General features: G+C 51.7%; 1 protein-coding gene across 1 annotated transcript in view; it reads right to left on the bottom strand.

The window, feature by feature from the left end:
* The window catches only part of ARID3A (AT-rich interaction domain 3A), a 57,156-nt gene that overhangs the window by 13,934 nt on the left and 28,800 nt on the right, over positions 1-14,422 (bottom strand). Inside the window, exons 3-4 of the mRNA XM_056845097.1 lie at positions 10,674-10,746; positions 1,484-1,667 (exon numbers count right to left, since the gene is read on the bottom strand). Coding sequence (XP_056701075.1) covers positions 1,484-1,667; positions 10,674-10,746 — 257 coding nt within the window. The remainder of the gene's footprint in view (positions 1-1,483; positions 1,668-10,673; positions 10,747-14,422) is intronic.

The raw sequence follows: 14,422 nt of genomic DNA, 5'->3' as shown, positions 1-14,422 counted from the left end.
TAGAAGCACCTGGTTGGCCACTTTGTGAACAGACTGCTAGACTTGATGGGCTTTGGTCTGATCCAGCAGGGCTTTCCATATGTTCTTATGGAGGACGGGGCTATCAATGGCTACTAGTCAAAATGGATACTAGTCATGATGCATACCCATTCTCTCTAGTATCAGAGGAGCATGCCTATTATGTTCGGTGCTGTGGAACACAGGCAGGATAATGCTGCTGTAGTTTGTGGGCTTCCTAGAGGCACCTGGTTGGCCACTGTGTGAACAAACTGCTGGACTTGATCTGATCCAGCAATGCTGTTCTTATGTTCTCACGAGCATCCTCCAAGACACTACAGTTCCTGGCCCCCTTCTCTCTCTCGCTCAAAGGAATTCTTCTCCCAAGGTAATGCCCACTCCCCTCAGAAGAGGCGTCCCCTCCCTTCTCTCTCTCCTCTGCAGGAGGGAACGCCTCTCACTGCCTGCGGTTCCAAGGGGGTCACATCAAAAAATATAATTTTAAAAAATGTAAAAGCCTTCTCCCCAACCAAGTGGAAACGCCGTCCCTGTCGACTGATCTCCCCGGCTTCAATCGGCTCAACACCGCAAGCCAGTCAGAGGAAAGAGGCCTCAGCAATGCCCTCGGCGTGTCAACCGGCAACCCCTCGCCCAGGTCCGAAATGCTGACGACAGCCCTTTCAGACTCCCAATGGGCAAGGTGTGGTTCATTTAATAATAAGGTCAAGAGCTTTTCTTTGCCAAAGCCCTATCCCTCTGGCCTTTGATTCGTCCCCGGGAAAGCTGCACTCACAACACGCACAGTACTTGAAGATGGTTACCCCTGAAGGGCTGTCATAGAGAGGAGGGTGCCGAGTTGTTTTCTGTTGCCCTGGAAGGTCGGAACAGAACCAACGGGTTGAAATTAAATCAAAAGAGTTTCCGTCTAGACATTAGGAAGAATTTTCTAACAGTTAGAGCGGTTCCTCAGTGGAACAGACTTCTTCGGGAGGTGGTACGTTCTCCTTCCCTGGAGGTTTTTTAAGAAGAGGCTGGAGGGCCATCTCTCAGCTATGCTGATTCTATGACCTTAGGTGGATCATGAGAGGGAGGGCATCTTGGTCATCTTCTGGGCATGGAGTAGGGGTCACTGGGGTGTGGGGGGGAGGTAGTTGTGAATTTCCTTCATTGTGCAGGAGGTTGGACTAGATGACCCTGGTGGTCCCTCCCAACTCTATGATCCTATGAGCTCCTCTCCCTAGCTTTATAAAGCAAAGTTTATTTTAAAGAAAACGCTCTCGGTACAGAACAAGCAAATGAAACCATCCTGATCGCTAGTGAAGGCCGTCAGATGAGGAGGAGAAAAAAGGCTGACTCCAGGTTGAGGCTAATGCCTTAAAAAAAAAAAACTCCCCCAACAATCAAGGTCGAACACTCAATCGCTCTCCGGCGAGCAACATTCAGCCTTAAAGCCGGACAGCTGTCACTTCCAAACCCTCGTACTTACTGGGTGCGGAGGGTGAAGGCGGCGCTAGTGATGGAGGTGGGCAGGTTGAGGCCCTTGGTGATCTCCCGCCAGAGTTTCTTGTTGATCACCTCCACCAGGCCGCCCTTCTCGGTCACCAGGACGTAGAGCATGTAGAGGTCGAGCACCTGCTTGGCCATGATCGGGATGCGGTTCACAGGGGTCCCTGCGAGCCGGGAAAAGAGACAAGAGGCGAAAAAGACCCAGAGAAGAATTTATTTTGAACTAAAGGCTCCGTTATGCTTCCGTGAGAACAGCATAAGTTATGAGGATATGTTTGATATGGAGAACATCAAATAAAAAAACAGAATAGAAGAAGAGTTGGTTTTTATATGCTGACTTTCTCTGCCTCTTAAGGGAGACTCAAACCGGCTTACAATCACCTTCCCCTCCCCACAACAGACACCCTGTGAGGTAGGTGGGGCTGAGAGATTGTGACTAGCCCAAGGTCACCCAGCTGGCTTTATGTATAGGAGTGAGTAAACAAATCCAGTTCACCAGATTTAGCCTCCACCGCTCATGTGGAGGAGTGGGGAATCCAACCCGGTTCTCCAGATCAGAGTCCACCGTCCTCCGGAGGACAGAATCTGAGATACAGGGACATTGCGGCTGACGCATGGGGGGGGGGCGCATCTCTGATAGTGCCTCTCTTCAGTAAAAGGACGGCTGGCTTCTACCCACAGGGAAGAGGGGTTTCACGGTGAGAGAGCAGAGAAAGGAAGTCTCCCCCCCCCTTTCAGTTGCTGCCAAAGAAGCAGGCATGGCAAAGGGGTGGGAAGCGCATGCATGCGCTCACACACACACACACACAGGCATTTCTTTGCCTCTCCCTCCTGCCCCCTTTCCCCCGTTTATTGATTTATTACTTCCTAAAAAGCACGAAAACAAAACCCAGCAAAAAAACCACCCCATTGTGGCTGGCGGGTTTTAATCCGGTGGTGTCTTCCTGCAATAAAAAAAAGTGTCTGGGCGCGGGGGGGGGGGGCAACATTGCCGCTTAAAGACCAGATTTGTTAGGCACAAAAACCTTCACGTGTTTCCGGCCTGAGCAGCTTTCCTTCCAGCCTCGGTTGCCCCATCTGCAAAACAGGAACAGCCGTGCTCCACTCGCTGAGTATCTCAGGGTAGGGAACGAAGGATACCGCCGAGCCAAGGGGCCCAAGGAGGATGCATCTGCCACACCAGAACCCCAAAACTGATCTGTTTCCTTCAAGGTTCCCCCAGCTGCCGCTTCTTATGCTCATCTGCTTTGCGCACACCTAATTTGGAAGGACCTTGTGGCAGGTTGCACGCTGTCCTCTTGAGCCTGGGAGATTCAGGTTGGAAACCTCGCCAGCTTGTGGGTTCCCAACCAGGGGTCCATGGACCCCCAGGGGTCTGCAAGAACTAAATTAAGGTCCGCGAAACAAAGTTATAAACCCATAATAAATTAATATTTTCAATTAAAAGTTTTCTATTATAAAATATATATATTCAAATATTATTCTAAGTTTAATGTTTAACTAACAGTTATGATTAAAGTTTATTTTCAAATTCTCAGAATTTTTATTTTGAACCTTGGGGTCCCTGCACTGAACAAAAAAGTCCTAGTGGTCCCTGATCAAAAAAAGGTTGGGAACCACTGTTGTGGGGTGACCTTCAGCCAATCGGGTTTCCTCGCTTGGCGAAATCCGCCACTAAAAGGGTGTCGTATAGAGGAAGGGGAAATAACCCCATAAACACAAAGAATTCTTTCCTCCCTGGTATTGTCCCTGACGGTGTATACTGCAATTTGCTGGCTCGTTACCCACACCAGACAATTACAAGCCGGAAGACTTGAACGTCAATCAGCAAATAAAACACGTTTGTGCCATTTCCCCCAAAGCGGAAACAGGGGTGCATGTTCTGTGGAGGAGAAAGAGAAGGAGAAGAAGTTGGTTTTTATAGGGCGACTTTCTCTGCCACTTAAGGGAGAATCAAACTGGCTTACAATCACCTTCCCCTCCCCACAACAGACACCCTGTGAGGTAGCTGGGGCTGAGAGAGCTGTGACTAGCCCAAGGTCACCCAGCTGGCTTCATGTGGAGGAGTGGGGAAACAAATCCAGTTCACCAGATTAGCCTTCGCCGCTCATGTGGAGGAGTGGGGAATCAAACCCAGTTCTCCAGATCAGATCCCGCTGGAATGCACCCCTCCTTCCCCCTTCTCCTCCAAAGAGCTAGCGACTGAAGAGAGCTGTGACTAGCCCAAGGTCACCCAGCTGGCTTCATGCAAAGTAGTGGGGAAACACATCCAGTTCACCAGATTAGCCTCTGCCACTCATGAGGAGGAGTGGGGAATCAAACCTGGTTCTCCAGATCAGAGTCCACCACTTCAAACCACTTCTCTTAACCACTACACCACGCTGGCTCTTGTTCCCTTAGCGGCGCATGATGTTCCTGACTCAGTGCTACAACCCAGCTCAGAAGCTTAAAGAAAAGGCAGCTGTGACATTTTGCAAGCGGCAGAAGCGGCCCGATAGTACCAGCACCGTGAATTTTTCTGACCTGTGGCACGCTCTGGGGGAAAAACGCACGCACGCACGGCACAGTGAATTTCCAGTGTGGGTTGGCTCGAACCAGGGAAAAGCTGGTGGCGCTACATGCTCAACCGGGCAGCGCCTGCACATTCCCCAGAGGACTTTTGCAAGGGGCGAATTTGAGAGGTTTTTAAAACGTGGAGAAGGTCAAAATGAAGGGCAGAGAGATGCAGGGGCAGAGGCACGAGCCAAGGCGGGCTGGGGAGCAGCATGACGCTGCCGGCCCAGCGCGGCTGCAGGACCGGGTATCACACTACAAGTCGCACACCTTCATGCTCTATGGCATAGCCAAGGGAAGGGGGGGGGGAGAGAGGAGAAGCTTGAAACCAGTCTGTTTCGGGGAGCCCCAGCAATTTCAGCTTGTGTGGTTTTCGCGCTGGGAGGCCACCAGAAAGCAAAAATCACAGATTATCTGTGCCACGCTCACCGGAGCCCTGCCGCCCGAGTAACCGTGCAAAGCACCTGGCCCCCCCTTTTGTGCTGTTGTCCCCTCCCCTCATTAAGCAGAGTTACAGCCCATATTTTCCTGGAATTCCAGCTGATGATGCATGAGGCGCTTGGGGACACCCATCAGACATTTTGTCCCCTGTTTTGATTTTATAGGGCCAATGGTAGTTTGGAGCGGTGGAGAACCGGGTTTGATTCCCCACTCCTCCACATGAGCGGCGGAGGCTAATCTGATTGACTGTGTTTGTTTCCCCACTCCTCCACATGAAGCCAGCTGGGTGACCTTGGGCTAGTCACAGCTCTCTCCGAGCTCTCTCAACCCCACCAATTTCACAGGGTGTCTGTTGTGGGAGGGGGAGGCAAGGTGATTACAAGCCGGTTTGATTCTTCCTTAAGCGGTAGAGAAAGTCGGCATATAAAAACCAACTCTTCTTCTTCTTAGATTGATGTTTTTAAGGGGTTTTATTCTATTTATTTTATCGAGATTTGTTGTGTAAGCCGCCCTGAACCCGGCTTTGGCTGGGGAGGGCGAGGTAGAATAAAATAAATAAATAGTATAAATAAAATAATAAAATAATAAATAGTAACTAGTAATGAGGCTATCGTACTTTCGGTCACATAGTGAGAAGAGAAGGGTCACTGGAAAAGACAAATCACGCTAGGAAAAGTGAAAGGCAGCAGAAAAAGAGGAAGACCCGACGTGAGATGGATTGCCTCAGACAAGGAGGCCATGGCCCTCCGTTTGCCAAGACCTCAGCAAAGCTATTAATGACAGGATGTTCCGGAGGTCATTAATTCAAAGATAGATGGGTAGCTGGTGTTAGCCTGTCTGTAGCAGTAGAAAAGAGCAAGAGTCCAGTAGCACCTTAAAGACAACGATATTTCTGGCAGGGTAAGAGCTTATCTGAAGAAGTGAGCTGTGGCTCACAAAAGCTCATACCCTGCCAGAAATTTTGTGAGTCTTTAAAGGTGCTACTGGACTCTTGCTCTTTTCTACTAATTCACAGGGTCGCTGTTAAGTCGGGGACTTGCCAGCACTTAACACATAACCAAGGACTGTGGCTCCTTCCTCCTTCAAAAACATGTACGGGTGGGCTGTTAAGTTAAATATGAGCAGCCAGTGTGATGCAACGACAAAACAAGCTAATGTGATCTTGGGGTGAATCAGCAGAGGCATAACATCCAAAACGCAAGATGTCATGGTTCCGCTGTTCACTGCATTGGTCAGGCTGCACCTGGAGTATTGTGTGCAGTTCTGGAGACCTCGCTTCAAAAAGGACGTGGACAGAATTGAGCGGGTGCAGAGGAGAGCGATGAGGATGATCAGGGGCCTGGAGACCAAGCCCTACGAGGAAAGGCTGAGGGACTTGGGAAGGTTCAGTCTGGAGGAGGTTGAGGGAGGACATGATTGCTCTCTTTAAGTACCTGAAGGGCTGTCACTTAGAGGAGGGCGGGGAGCTGTTCCTGTTGGCAGCAGAGGATAGTATTCACAATAATGGGTTTATATTGCAGGAGGAAAGGTACCCGCTGGACATTAGGAAAAAAATGTTTTACAGTAAGAGTAGTTCGACAGTGGAATCAGCTGCCTAGGGAGGTGGTGAGCTCCCCCTCACTGGCAGTCTTTAAGCAGAGGCTGGACAAGCACTAGTCAGGAATGCTCTAGGCTGATTCTGCATTGAGCAGGGGGTTGGACTAGATGGCCTGTATTGCCCCTTCCAACTCTATGATTCTACGGTGGTGGTTCTTTGCAGCCACTCCCTCCTCGGACTGCTGGATGCACCCCTCCTTTCCCCTTCTCCTCCAAAGAGGTAGCGACTGAAGGGTCCTCGTTCCTGTGGGGGGCTCCAGGTGGAGGGTGCCCCTCCACAGAGGATTGTAAACCTGCTTAAAGTGCCCGGCGAGTTCCTTTCCCTCCCTTGCTGTTTCCGAGACAATCAGCCATTCCCCCCTCCCAATCCAAGCACAGCCAGCCATTCTGGGCTGCCAAGGCCATCTGCTTCGGATTCCTTGGTCTAATGCAAACCCCTTCCCTCTTTGCCTTTGTAAACACAGACAAGAATGTCAGTAAAACCTTGTCAGATAAGCTGGAATTCGGCTGCTCTGTCCTCCCCAGGTCCTGCAGTTTTGGAAAAACTTTTTAGGATTTCTAGCTCTGCCTTCAGACGCATCCAGCTAGATTTTACAGCCGGCTGTAAGCAAGGTTTTAAGGCCCCCGAAAATAGTTTCTATCCTCCCATAAAAACAGATTTAAAAGTAGGTATTCTTTGGACCTAGAATATAATGGAAGATGTGCTGGCAGATGAACCAAGCTGGATGATAATAATGGGGGGGGGGAGGTGCGGAGTCATGTGCAAGACAAACAATTTATCGACTGGTACCCGACTTAGGGTATGAAATTATACTCAAGATTCACATTCATGTATTTGTATGTATGAAAATCAATTCAACAGTAACAAAGGTACACATTACATTTGTAATGCAAGTCTTCCAAATTAACACCTTTTAAGAAAGAAACAGCAATAAGGCCTCCATTTATTTTGTATTTAGTTTGGATTAAAAGGTGTTAATTTGTCAGGCTTGTATTACAAATGCAATACTTACCTTTGTTACTATTGAATTGATTTTCATATATACAAACACAAGAATGCATTGTGAATCTTGAATATAATTTCATACCATAAGTCGGGTACCAGTCGATAAATTGTTTGCCTGGAAGATGAACCAAGCCTCAAAGCAGTGGAATTTTGTTTTAAAGAACAGAAGAAGAAGAGTTGGTTTTTATACGCCAACTTTCTCTACCACTTAAGGGAGACTCAAACCGGCTTACAATCGCCTTCCCTTCCCCTCCCCACAACAGACACCCTGTGGGGTAGGTGGGGCTGAGAGAGCTGTGACTAGTCCAAGGTCACCCAGCTGGCTTCATGTGGAGGAGTGGGGAAACCAACCCAGTTCACCAGATTTGCCTCCGCTGCTCATGTGGAGGAGTGGGGAATCGAACCCGGTTCTCCAGATCAGACTCCACCACTCCAAACCACCACTCTTAACCACTACACCACGCTGGTGGAAGAGTTACGGCTCTGGCGTCATGTGTCCTTGTGCCTTTTCTGCACCAGTTCCCCTTTGCGCCCATATGCACATCTTCCCTGTTTGTACAGTTCGCACACAATGCACAACTGTTGCACGTGTGTCATTCAGTCAGTCTTGTACAAACACATGACCCCCAAACACTGTAACAACGCTCTCTGACCATCGCCCCGGCCAAATCCCTTCCCGGAAAACGGCCCATAATAGCCCCAAACCTCTCCCTGGGCCAAGCACACTGACAGGTTCCCAAATTTCCAAGAAGTCGGAATGTTCGTGAACATCCCGTGACACCGTGTCAGCCGAGCAAACAGCTAGGACAGTGGTCGGCAAACCGCGGCTCCCGAGCCGCATGCGGCTCTTTGGCACCTTGAGTGTGGCTCTCAGTCAGGTGACGGGAGAGGCGGCATAGGCTGTCGTCGCCTCCGCCGTGCGAATAAACTGAGCCTCTCCTCCTGCCACTGCTGCTCGCCCGCTCTGGCCCAGAGAGACGCTCGCCGCCGCCCTCCCTTTTTCCCCCCTCAGTGCCGCTCAATCCCCTCAGGCGGGCCTGGGCAGAGCGGGCGGGCGTCCACGCATGCATGAGGAGAGAGGCGCGGGGACCCGTCACCCGACCGACACCCCCGCGCATGCCTGAGCCACGCGAGGTCCCCGAACCCGCTGGGAATCCCGGATCAGGCTGTCTTGCTGAGGACGCGCTCGCCGCCCCCCCCCCCCGCCTCTCCTGGCCAGGGCGGAGGAGCACAGCAAGACGAGGGGCCGCACCAGAGCCTCCAGCCTACTGCCTCCCCCCAGCCCCGCGGGGCAGCTGCCAAGAGCGGCTGGGTGGGCTGCTGCGCCCTTGCAACACGCAGCGACCCACCCACCCACCCGCCGCAGGTGCGCACCCGGGCTTGCCAAAGCGGCCACGCCCCACCGCCTTCTCTTGGAAGCGGCGGCCGCATTTCCCGATTCCCACCCGCTGCACCGTCGAGGCTTGTCCGGGCCCGGATGCCGAGCCGGGGCTGGGCTGGGCGGAGCGGTCTGATCCCGCATGGCCTTTTCTTATGTTCTTATGCGCAGGGAAAGGAGGGCGGGGCGGGGCCCGCATGTCCATGTTGTCAACGCCCCGGGGCCAACTCCAGGTCGAGCTCCTTTGCGCCTCTCTCCGCCCGGGTTCCTACTTTCCCCCCGTCCCTCCCTCGACGCTCCTCCCCTCCGCTCGCCACGCTGCAGGGCCGGGAGCGCTCCGGGGCCGCCCATCGCTCCGCTTCCTCTCCGGAGTGAAGGAAAAGTCCGCCGCGCTTTCTCGGCGCTCTCTGGCTGGCTTCTTCCCCCACCCCGCGCTCCGGCTCGGGGTTTGCGTCTCCCCCAGTCTCGCTTTGGAAAGTGCGCGTCTGTACTCAATCACATGGCGCATTAAGCAATGCTTTAAAGATGGCAGTAGCGGCAGCCGGAGGGGGAGGCGTCGGTGGCCGGGTGCTGCAGAGCGGCGGGCTGGAAGTTTTGGTGTGCAACCGGTGGCACCGGGTGCTGGTGAGCCTGAGCCACGAGGCGCTGGTGCTGAGCGGCGAGGAGGGAGCCGCCGCTTGGCATGCAGAAGGTTCCAGTTTCAATCCCCGGCATCTCCAATTAGGTGGCTCTCAAAAGAAATCTCAATCATTGTATTGTTGATATTTGGCTCTGTTGACTAAGGAGTTTGCCGACCACTGAGCTAGGAAAACCTCATTTCAATCCACTGAAGCGAAAACGTACTTACAGCCCAACGGCTAAGGTTTCGAAAACAGCAACCCGCACTCATCTTGGGAAGTGGGCCGTATTTATTTATTCATTTGATTCATTTATATACCACCTTTCTCCCCAATGGAGCCCCAATTCAGCTTACACCATTCTCTTCTCCTACATTTCATCACCACAATAACCCTGTGAGGGAAGCGGGGCTCAGTAAGGGTGCCAGGTCTCCCCTGGACTCCGGCGGGGGGATGGGGGTGCAGAGTTTCCAGATCCAGGTTGGGAAACTCCTAGAGATTTGGAGATGGAGCCTGGGGAAGACAGATACCTCAGCAGGGTACAATGCCATAGAGCCCGCCCTCCAAAGCATCCATTTTTTTCCAGGGGACCTGATCTCTGTAGTTGGGAGATGAGTGGTAATTCTGGGGGATCCCCCAGTCCCACCTAGAGGCTGGCATCCCTATGGGGCTGAAAGTGTGCGACTGGCCCAAATTCACCCAGCGAGCTTCCATGGCACAAGTGAGCGCTGAAAGCTGGAGCCAGCGTGGTGTAGTGGTTAAGAGCGGTGGTTAGGTGTGGAGGACTCTAATCTGGAGAACTGGGTTAGTTTCCCCACTCCTACACACGAAGCCAGCTGGTTGACCTTGGGCTAGTCACACTCTCTCAGCCCCACCTACCTCACAAGATGTCTGTTGTGGGAAGGGGAAGGGAATGTGACCATAAGCCGGTTTGATTCTTCCTTAAGTGGTAGAGAAAGTCAGCATATAAAAACCAACTTGTCTTCCTCTGCTTCTAGTCCCGCATGCTAACCACTATAACACAATGTCTCTCATACAGATTGAGATTGTCCAATTTGGGGATGGGGGTAAACTTGAAAACCTTGCTTTATTCCCACAGATCATCCTGTCCCTGTGCCTTGACACATCTCTCCGGGACCTCTGACAAGGGCCAGAAAAAGACCCCCGTGCAAAGCAGAAGAGACAAAGACCAGCGAAGGAACGGACAAACAGGGGGACAGATCTTGGGGGAGTCTGGTGGGGGCACTTGCCCTGGGCGCAAGGAGAGGGAAGGCATCAGCGTGGCCGTGGGGAGCGCGGACATGGGCAGAAGGAATGCCATGTTGCATTATGGGAGCAGTTGCTCGGCTACAGCCCAGCTACTGCGCGCACTGCCTGCCCTCAGCTCGTACCGCCCGCTGCTCTCCCTCTGTCCTTTTCTGGGGGGGTGGCCGCTGCACACTCCACCCGGCGTGTTTCTCTCCGCCCCTGGGGCCACCAGCGCCTGGTGCCAGCACATGCACGTGGCACACCCCCTACCACTCTCCCCCACCCCGCCCTGGGCGCTCCTTCCCCCCGTTCTGTGCCTGCGGGTGCTCACCTCGCTTCTGCATGAAACTGAAGAGGTCGTCCAGGAACTCTTTCCTCTTGGGGTCCCCATCGAGTTCATATAACTGTCGGGGGAGAAAGAAAGAGGCAGGGCAGGTTATATACCAAGCAGGGAGGACGGGGCAAATTCCAGCGGGGCAGGAGACAGGCGCCCTTGAAGAACCAGAACCTTTTACCTACACATTGGAATGAGTTTTAATGGCGGAAAAGCTGTGTGCTGATAGCAATCGGGCAGGAGACTGGTCCCCCGAAGAACCAGAACCGTTTACCTACACATTGGAACGAATTTTAATGGCGGAAAAGCTGTGTGCTGATAGCAATCGGGCAGAAAAAGCTGTGTGCTGATAGCAATCGGGCAGGAGACTGGTCCCCCGAAGAACCAGAACCGTTTACCTACACATTGGAACGAATTTTAATGGCGGAAAAGCTGTGTGCTGATAGCAACGGGGCAGGAGACCAGTCCCCCAGAAGAACCAGAACCTTTTACCTACACATTACGATGAGTTTTAACAGCGGGAAAGCTGTGTGCTGCTGCCAACAGGGCAGGAAATGGGTTCCCCTGAGGAACCAGAACCGTTTACCTCCACAATGAAATGGGTTTTAATGGAGGGAAAGCTGTCTCTCTGCTGCCAGTCTGCAGGAACCCATAAAATCCTATTAATTTAGTTAACTGACGTCCCCCCGCCCCCGTTTTTTTCGACACGCACGCGAAGCAGCTAGCCAGCGTTAGGCCGTGTAACATGCAATAATCTGACAGTGGTAAAATTGCTAAGATTGGTTGGAGAAAGGCTAAATAATATATAGAAATGTGTTTATTTTAAGGTGCTGATATCGATATTAAAAACATTAAAAGTCATATTAAAAGAAGGCACAATGGCAACTAATGCAGGCAGATAAACTTAAACCACAAACCAAACGCATTTCGACCCCCTGGCCTTCATCAGTGGTATAATAAAATCCCTTGTAATGCACACATGCGCATTATACAACATGCATAACAGTATTATGACAGAATTACAACCACCCAGGTATGTATGTTGGCGTTAGGGTTGCCAGGTCCCTCTTCGCCACCGGCAGGAGATTTTGGGGGCGGAGCCTGAGGAGGGCGGGGTTTGGGGAGGGGAGGGGCTTCAATGCCATAGAGTTCAATTGCCAAAGCAGCCATTTTTCTCCAGGTGATCTGATCTCTATCGGCTGGAGATCAGTTGAATTAGCAGGAGATCTCCTGCTACTACCTGGCAGTTGGCAACCCTAGTTGGGGTTGTGTTCCAATTTGACTCTGTGCCCAATATAGCTGATCAAATTAAAGAGCCCACTTTTGTGGAATACGTACTAGTTGTTCTTTTCTGGGCTATGTTAGCCTGCCACACAAAGTGCGCAAACTAGTAACAACTAGTAAACAGTTTTGCCTGTCTGCAGAAACGCATAAAATCCTATTCATTTAGTTAACTGATGTGCCCCCCGCCCGTTTCGTTCAACACGCACGTGAGGCAGCTGGTAAGTGTTAGGCCGTGCAACGCACAATAACCCAACAACGGCAAAACCACAGGGAACCAACAAGAGGAGCTCGTTCTGAGGCAACCCGAAAGAAACCGGCTTCCCGGGTGACGCCAGAAGCCCCGCCCCATCCCACTTAACTGGGGACCCTCCCCCAAATTTATTTACTGCATTTATGCCCCACCTTTCTGCCCAAAACAGCTTTCAGCGTTCTCCTTGCCTCCATTTTATCCTCACAACAACCCTGTGAAGTAGGACGGGACAAGAGGGTGTGACTGGCCCAAGGTCACCCAGCGAGCTTCCACGGCCGAGAGGGGATTCGAACCTGGGTCTCCCAGATCCTAGTGCAACACTCAATACACACACAAATACCAAGTTCCTAGCCCTCATGGGTGCATTTGGCCACGAGGGAAGAACTCTCAGGCAAAGGCCCATGAGCGAAGCAGTCTCCGGCAGACCAGCCCCGCCCTGGTACAGCCGGTCCATTTCCGGGCTGGCTCAAGCCCTTATTTACGGATTAACACGCCAAACCCATCCCTGGTCTAATTAGACGTTGCACGGTGCTGGCAAACCGCACAGTCAGCAACGTGGACGAGGTGGCTGCGGGGCCCCGGGGGGGAGGGGTGACACCGCCAAAAACGCCGGGACCCAAGCCAGATTCCTACCGCGCCCTCCTCGACGGCTTCCAGGCTTTCCCGCCTCCTCCTTCCTCCCCCGGCTGGCTTTCAAAGAGGGCAGACGTGTCTCTTTCGAGGGACCGGCTGAATCACCGGTGACGAAGCGTTCGCCTTGCTGCCACGATCTGGAGTCTAGCCTGCCGAACCTTTTAAGGTCCAGGCCGATAAAACCGGGAGCCGCCTCGAACGGCCGAAAAACGTGTCCTGAATTAATTTGGCAAGGGGCGAAATTTTCCAAGTGGCTCATAACCGACGAAAATTACTACCCAACCCCCCCCCCCCTAAAAACAGGTCTGAGAAGAGGCATTTCCTCAGAAGGGAATACTCCTTCAAGGATACCGCCCAACCCGTTCTTTTTAAGGTGGCCATTTCCCTCGGAACCATTATTTCCCGCCCGCATCGAAAAGTTTTCTTTTTAAAAGGAATTCATCAGGTCCTCTCTGCCTTCGAATCAGCGTGCAAGTAAACCATTTTGTTGCATTTTGTTTTTAAAGCAGCAGAGTTTTAACAGTTAAAACTGTTGAATGGCTTCAGAAGGTCAGTCCGTCATGGCTGCTCTCTTTAAAAAACAACAACACCCCTTTAACGTCAAACCACGCTTAAGCAACCAGAGAGCAGGGTACAATCAAACCAGGAGACACAGGAGAATAGGAAGGCCGAAGTGATGACGACCAACCATATAGGAGTCTCCCCACTCCTCCACATGAAGCCTGCTGGGTAACCTTGGGCTAGTCACAGTTCTCTTGGAGCTCTCAGCCCCACCTACCTCACTGGGTATCTGTTGTGGGGAGAGGAAGGGAAGGGGATTGTAAGCTGGTTTGATTCTCCCTTAAGAGGTAGAGAAAGTTGGCATATAAAAACCAACTCTTCTTCTTTTTCCTAGGAGAAAGTAGTCAATATAATGGGGGTCACTGTGACCTCCCTAATTTCTGCATGTGGCAGGAGGTCTTTGGGGCACAGCCCTGATTTTTTTTTGGGGGGGGAGTGTTGCATTTGTCCTCCACGTACCTTGCCCCCAAGCTATTTAGGGTGTTAAGGGGTTGAACATAGCATTTTTTAAAAATCCATGACATCCGTGCTCCTCAAGGTTTACCGTATCTTAACCCTCCCTTCCTCTAAGGAGCTTGAGGGTCCCGTTTATCCCCACAGCAACCCTGAAAGGTAGGTCAGGCCAAGAGAGAGAAAGTGTTTAGGTCCAGGTCACCCAGTCAGCTCCAAGGCCCGGTGGGGATTTGATCCCAGACTAACCAGATCTCGACAGCAAATCATCGTCCAGCACTGGTTGACTCCCTGCCACTCCGTGCCAACTCATCATTTTAAGTTTTTAATTGTGTGACAGTCCCACTTATAATAAACGCACGCACACTCCCATGCCTTATGCACAACATGCCTCAATTTGTGTGGCATCAGATACTTGCGACGATGGTGTAATAATAATAATAAAAACTTGACATTCATTCTAATCCAGTAGATGTTTCCTGTGACATCTGAGATTATGATTATCTTAAAACCTTTCCTCCCTCTCCTCCCTCTTTTTTTTGGGTAGCCTTTAACCAGTCAACTCAGA

The sequence above is a fragment of the Euleptes europaea genome, chromosome 2 (assembly GCF_029931775.1).
Source record: "Euleptes europaea isolate rEulEur1 chromosome 2, rEulEur1.hap1, whole genome shotgun sequence".
Taxonomy (NCBI): Eukaryota; Metazoa; Chordata; class Lepidosauria; order Squamata; family Sphaerodactylidae; genus Euleptes; species Euleptes europaea.
Note: the sequence above shows the minus strand (reverse complement) of the source record. Positions and strands in the feature narration are given on the sequence as shown.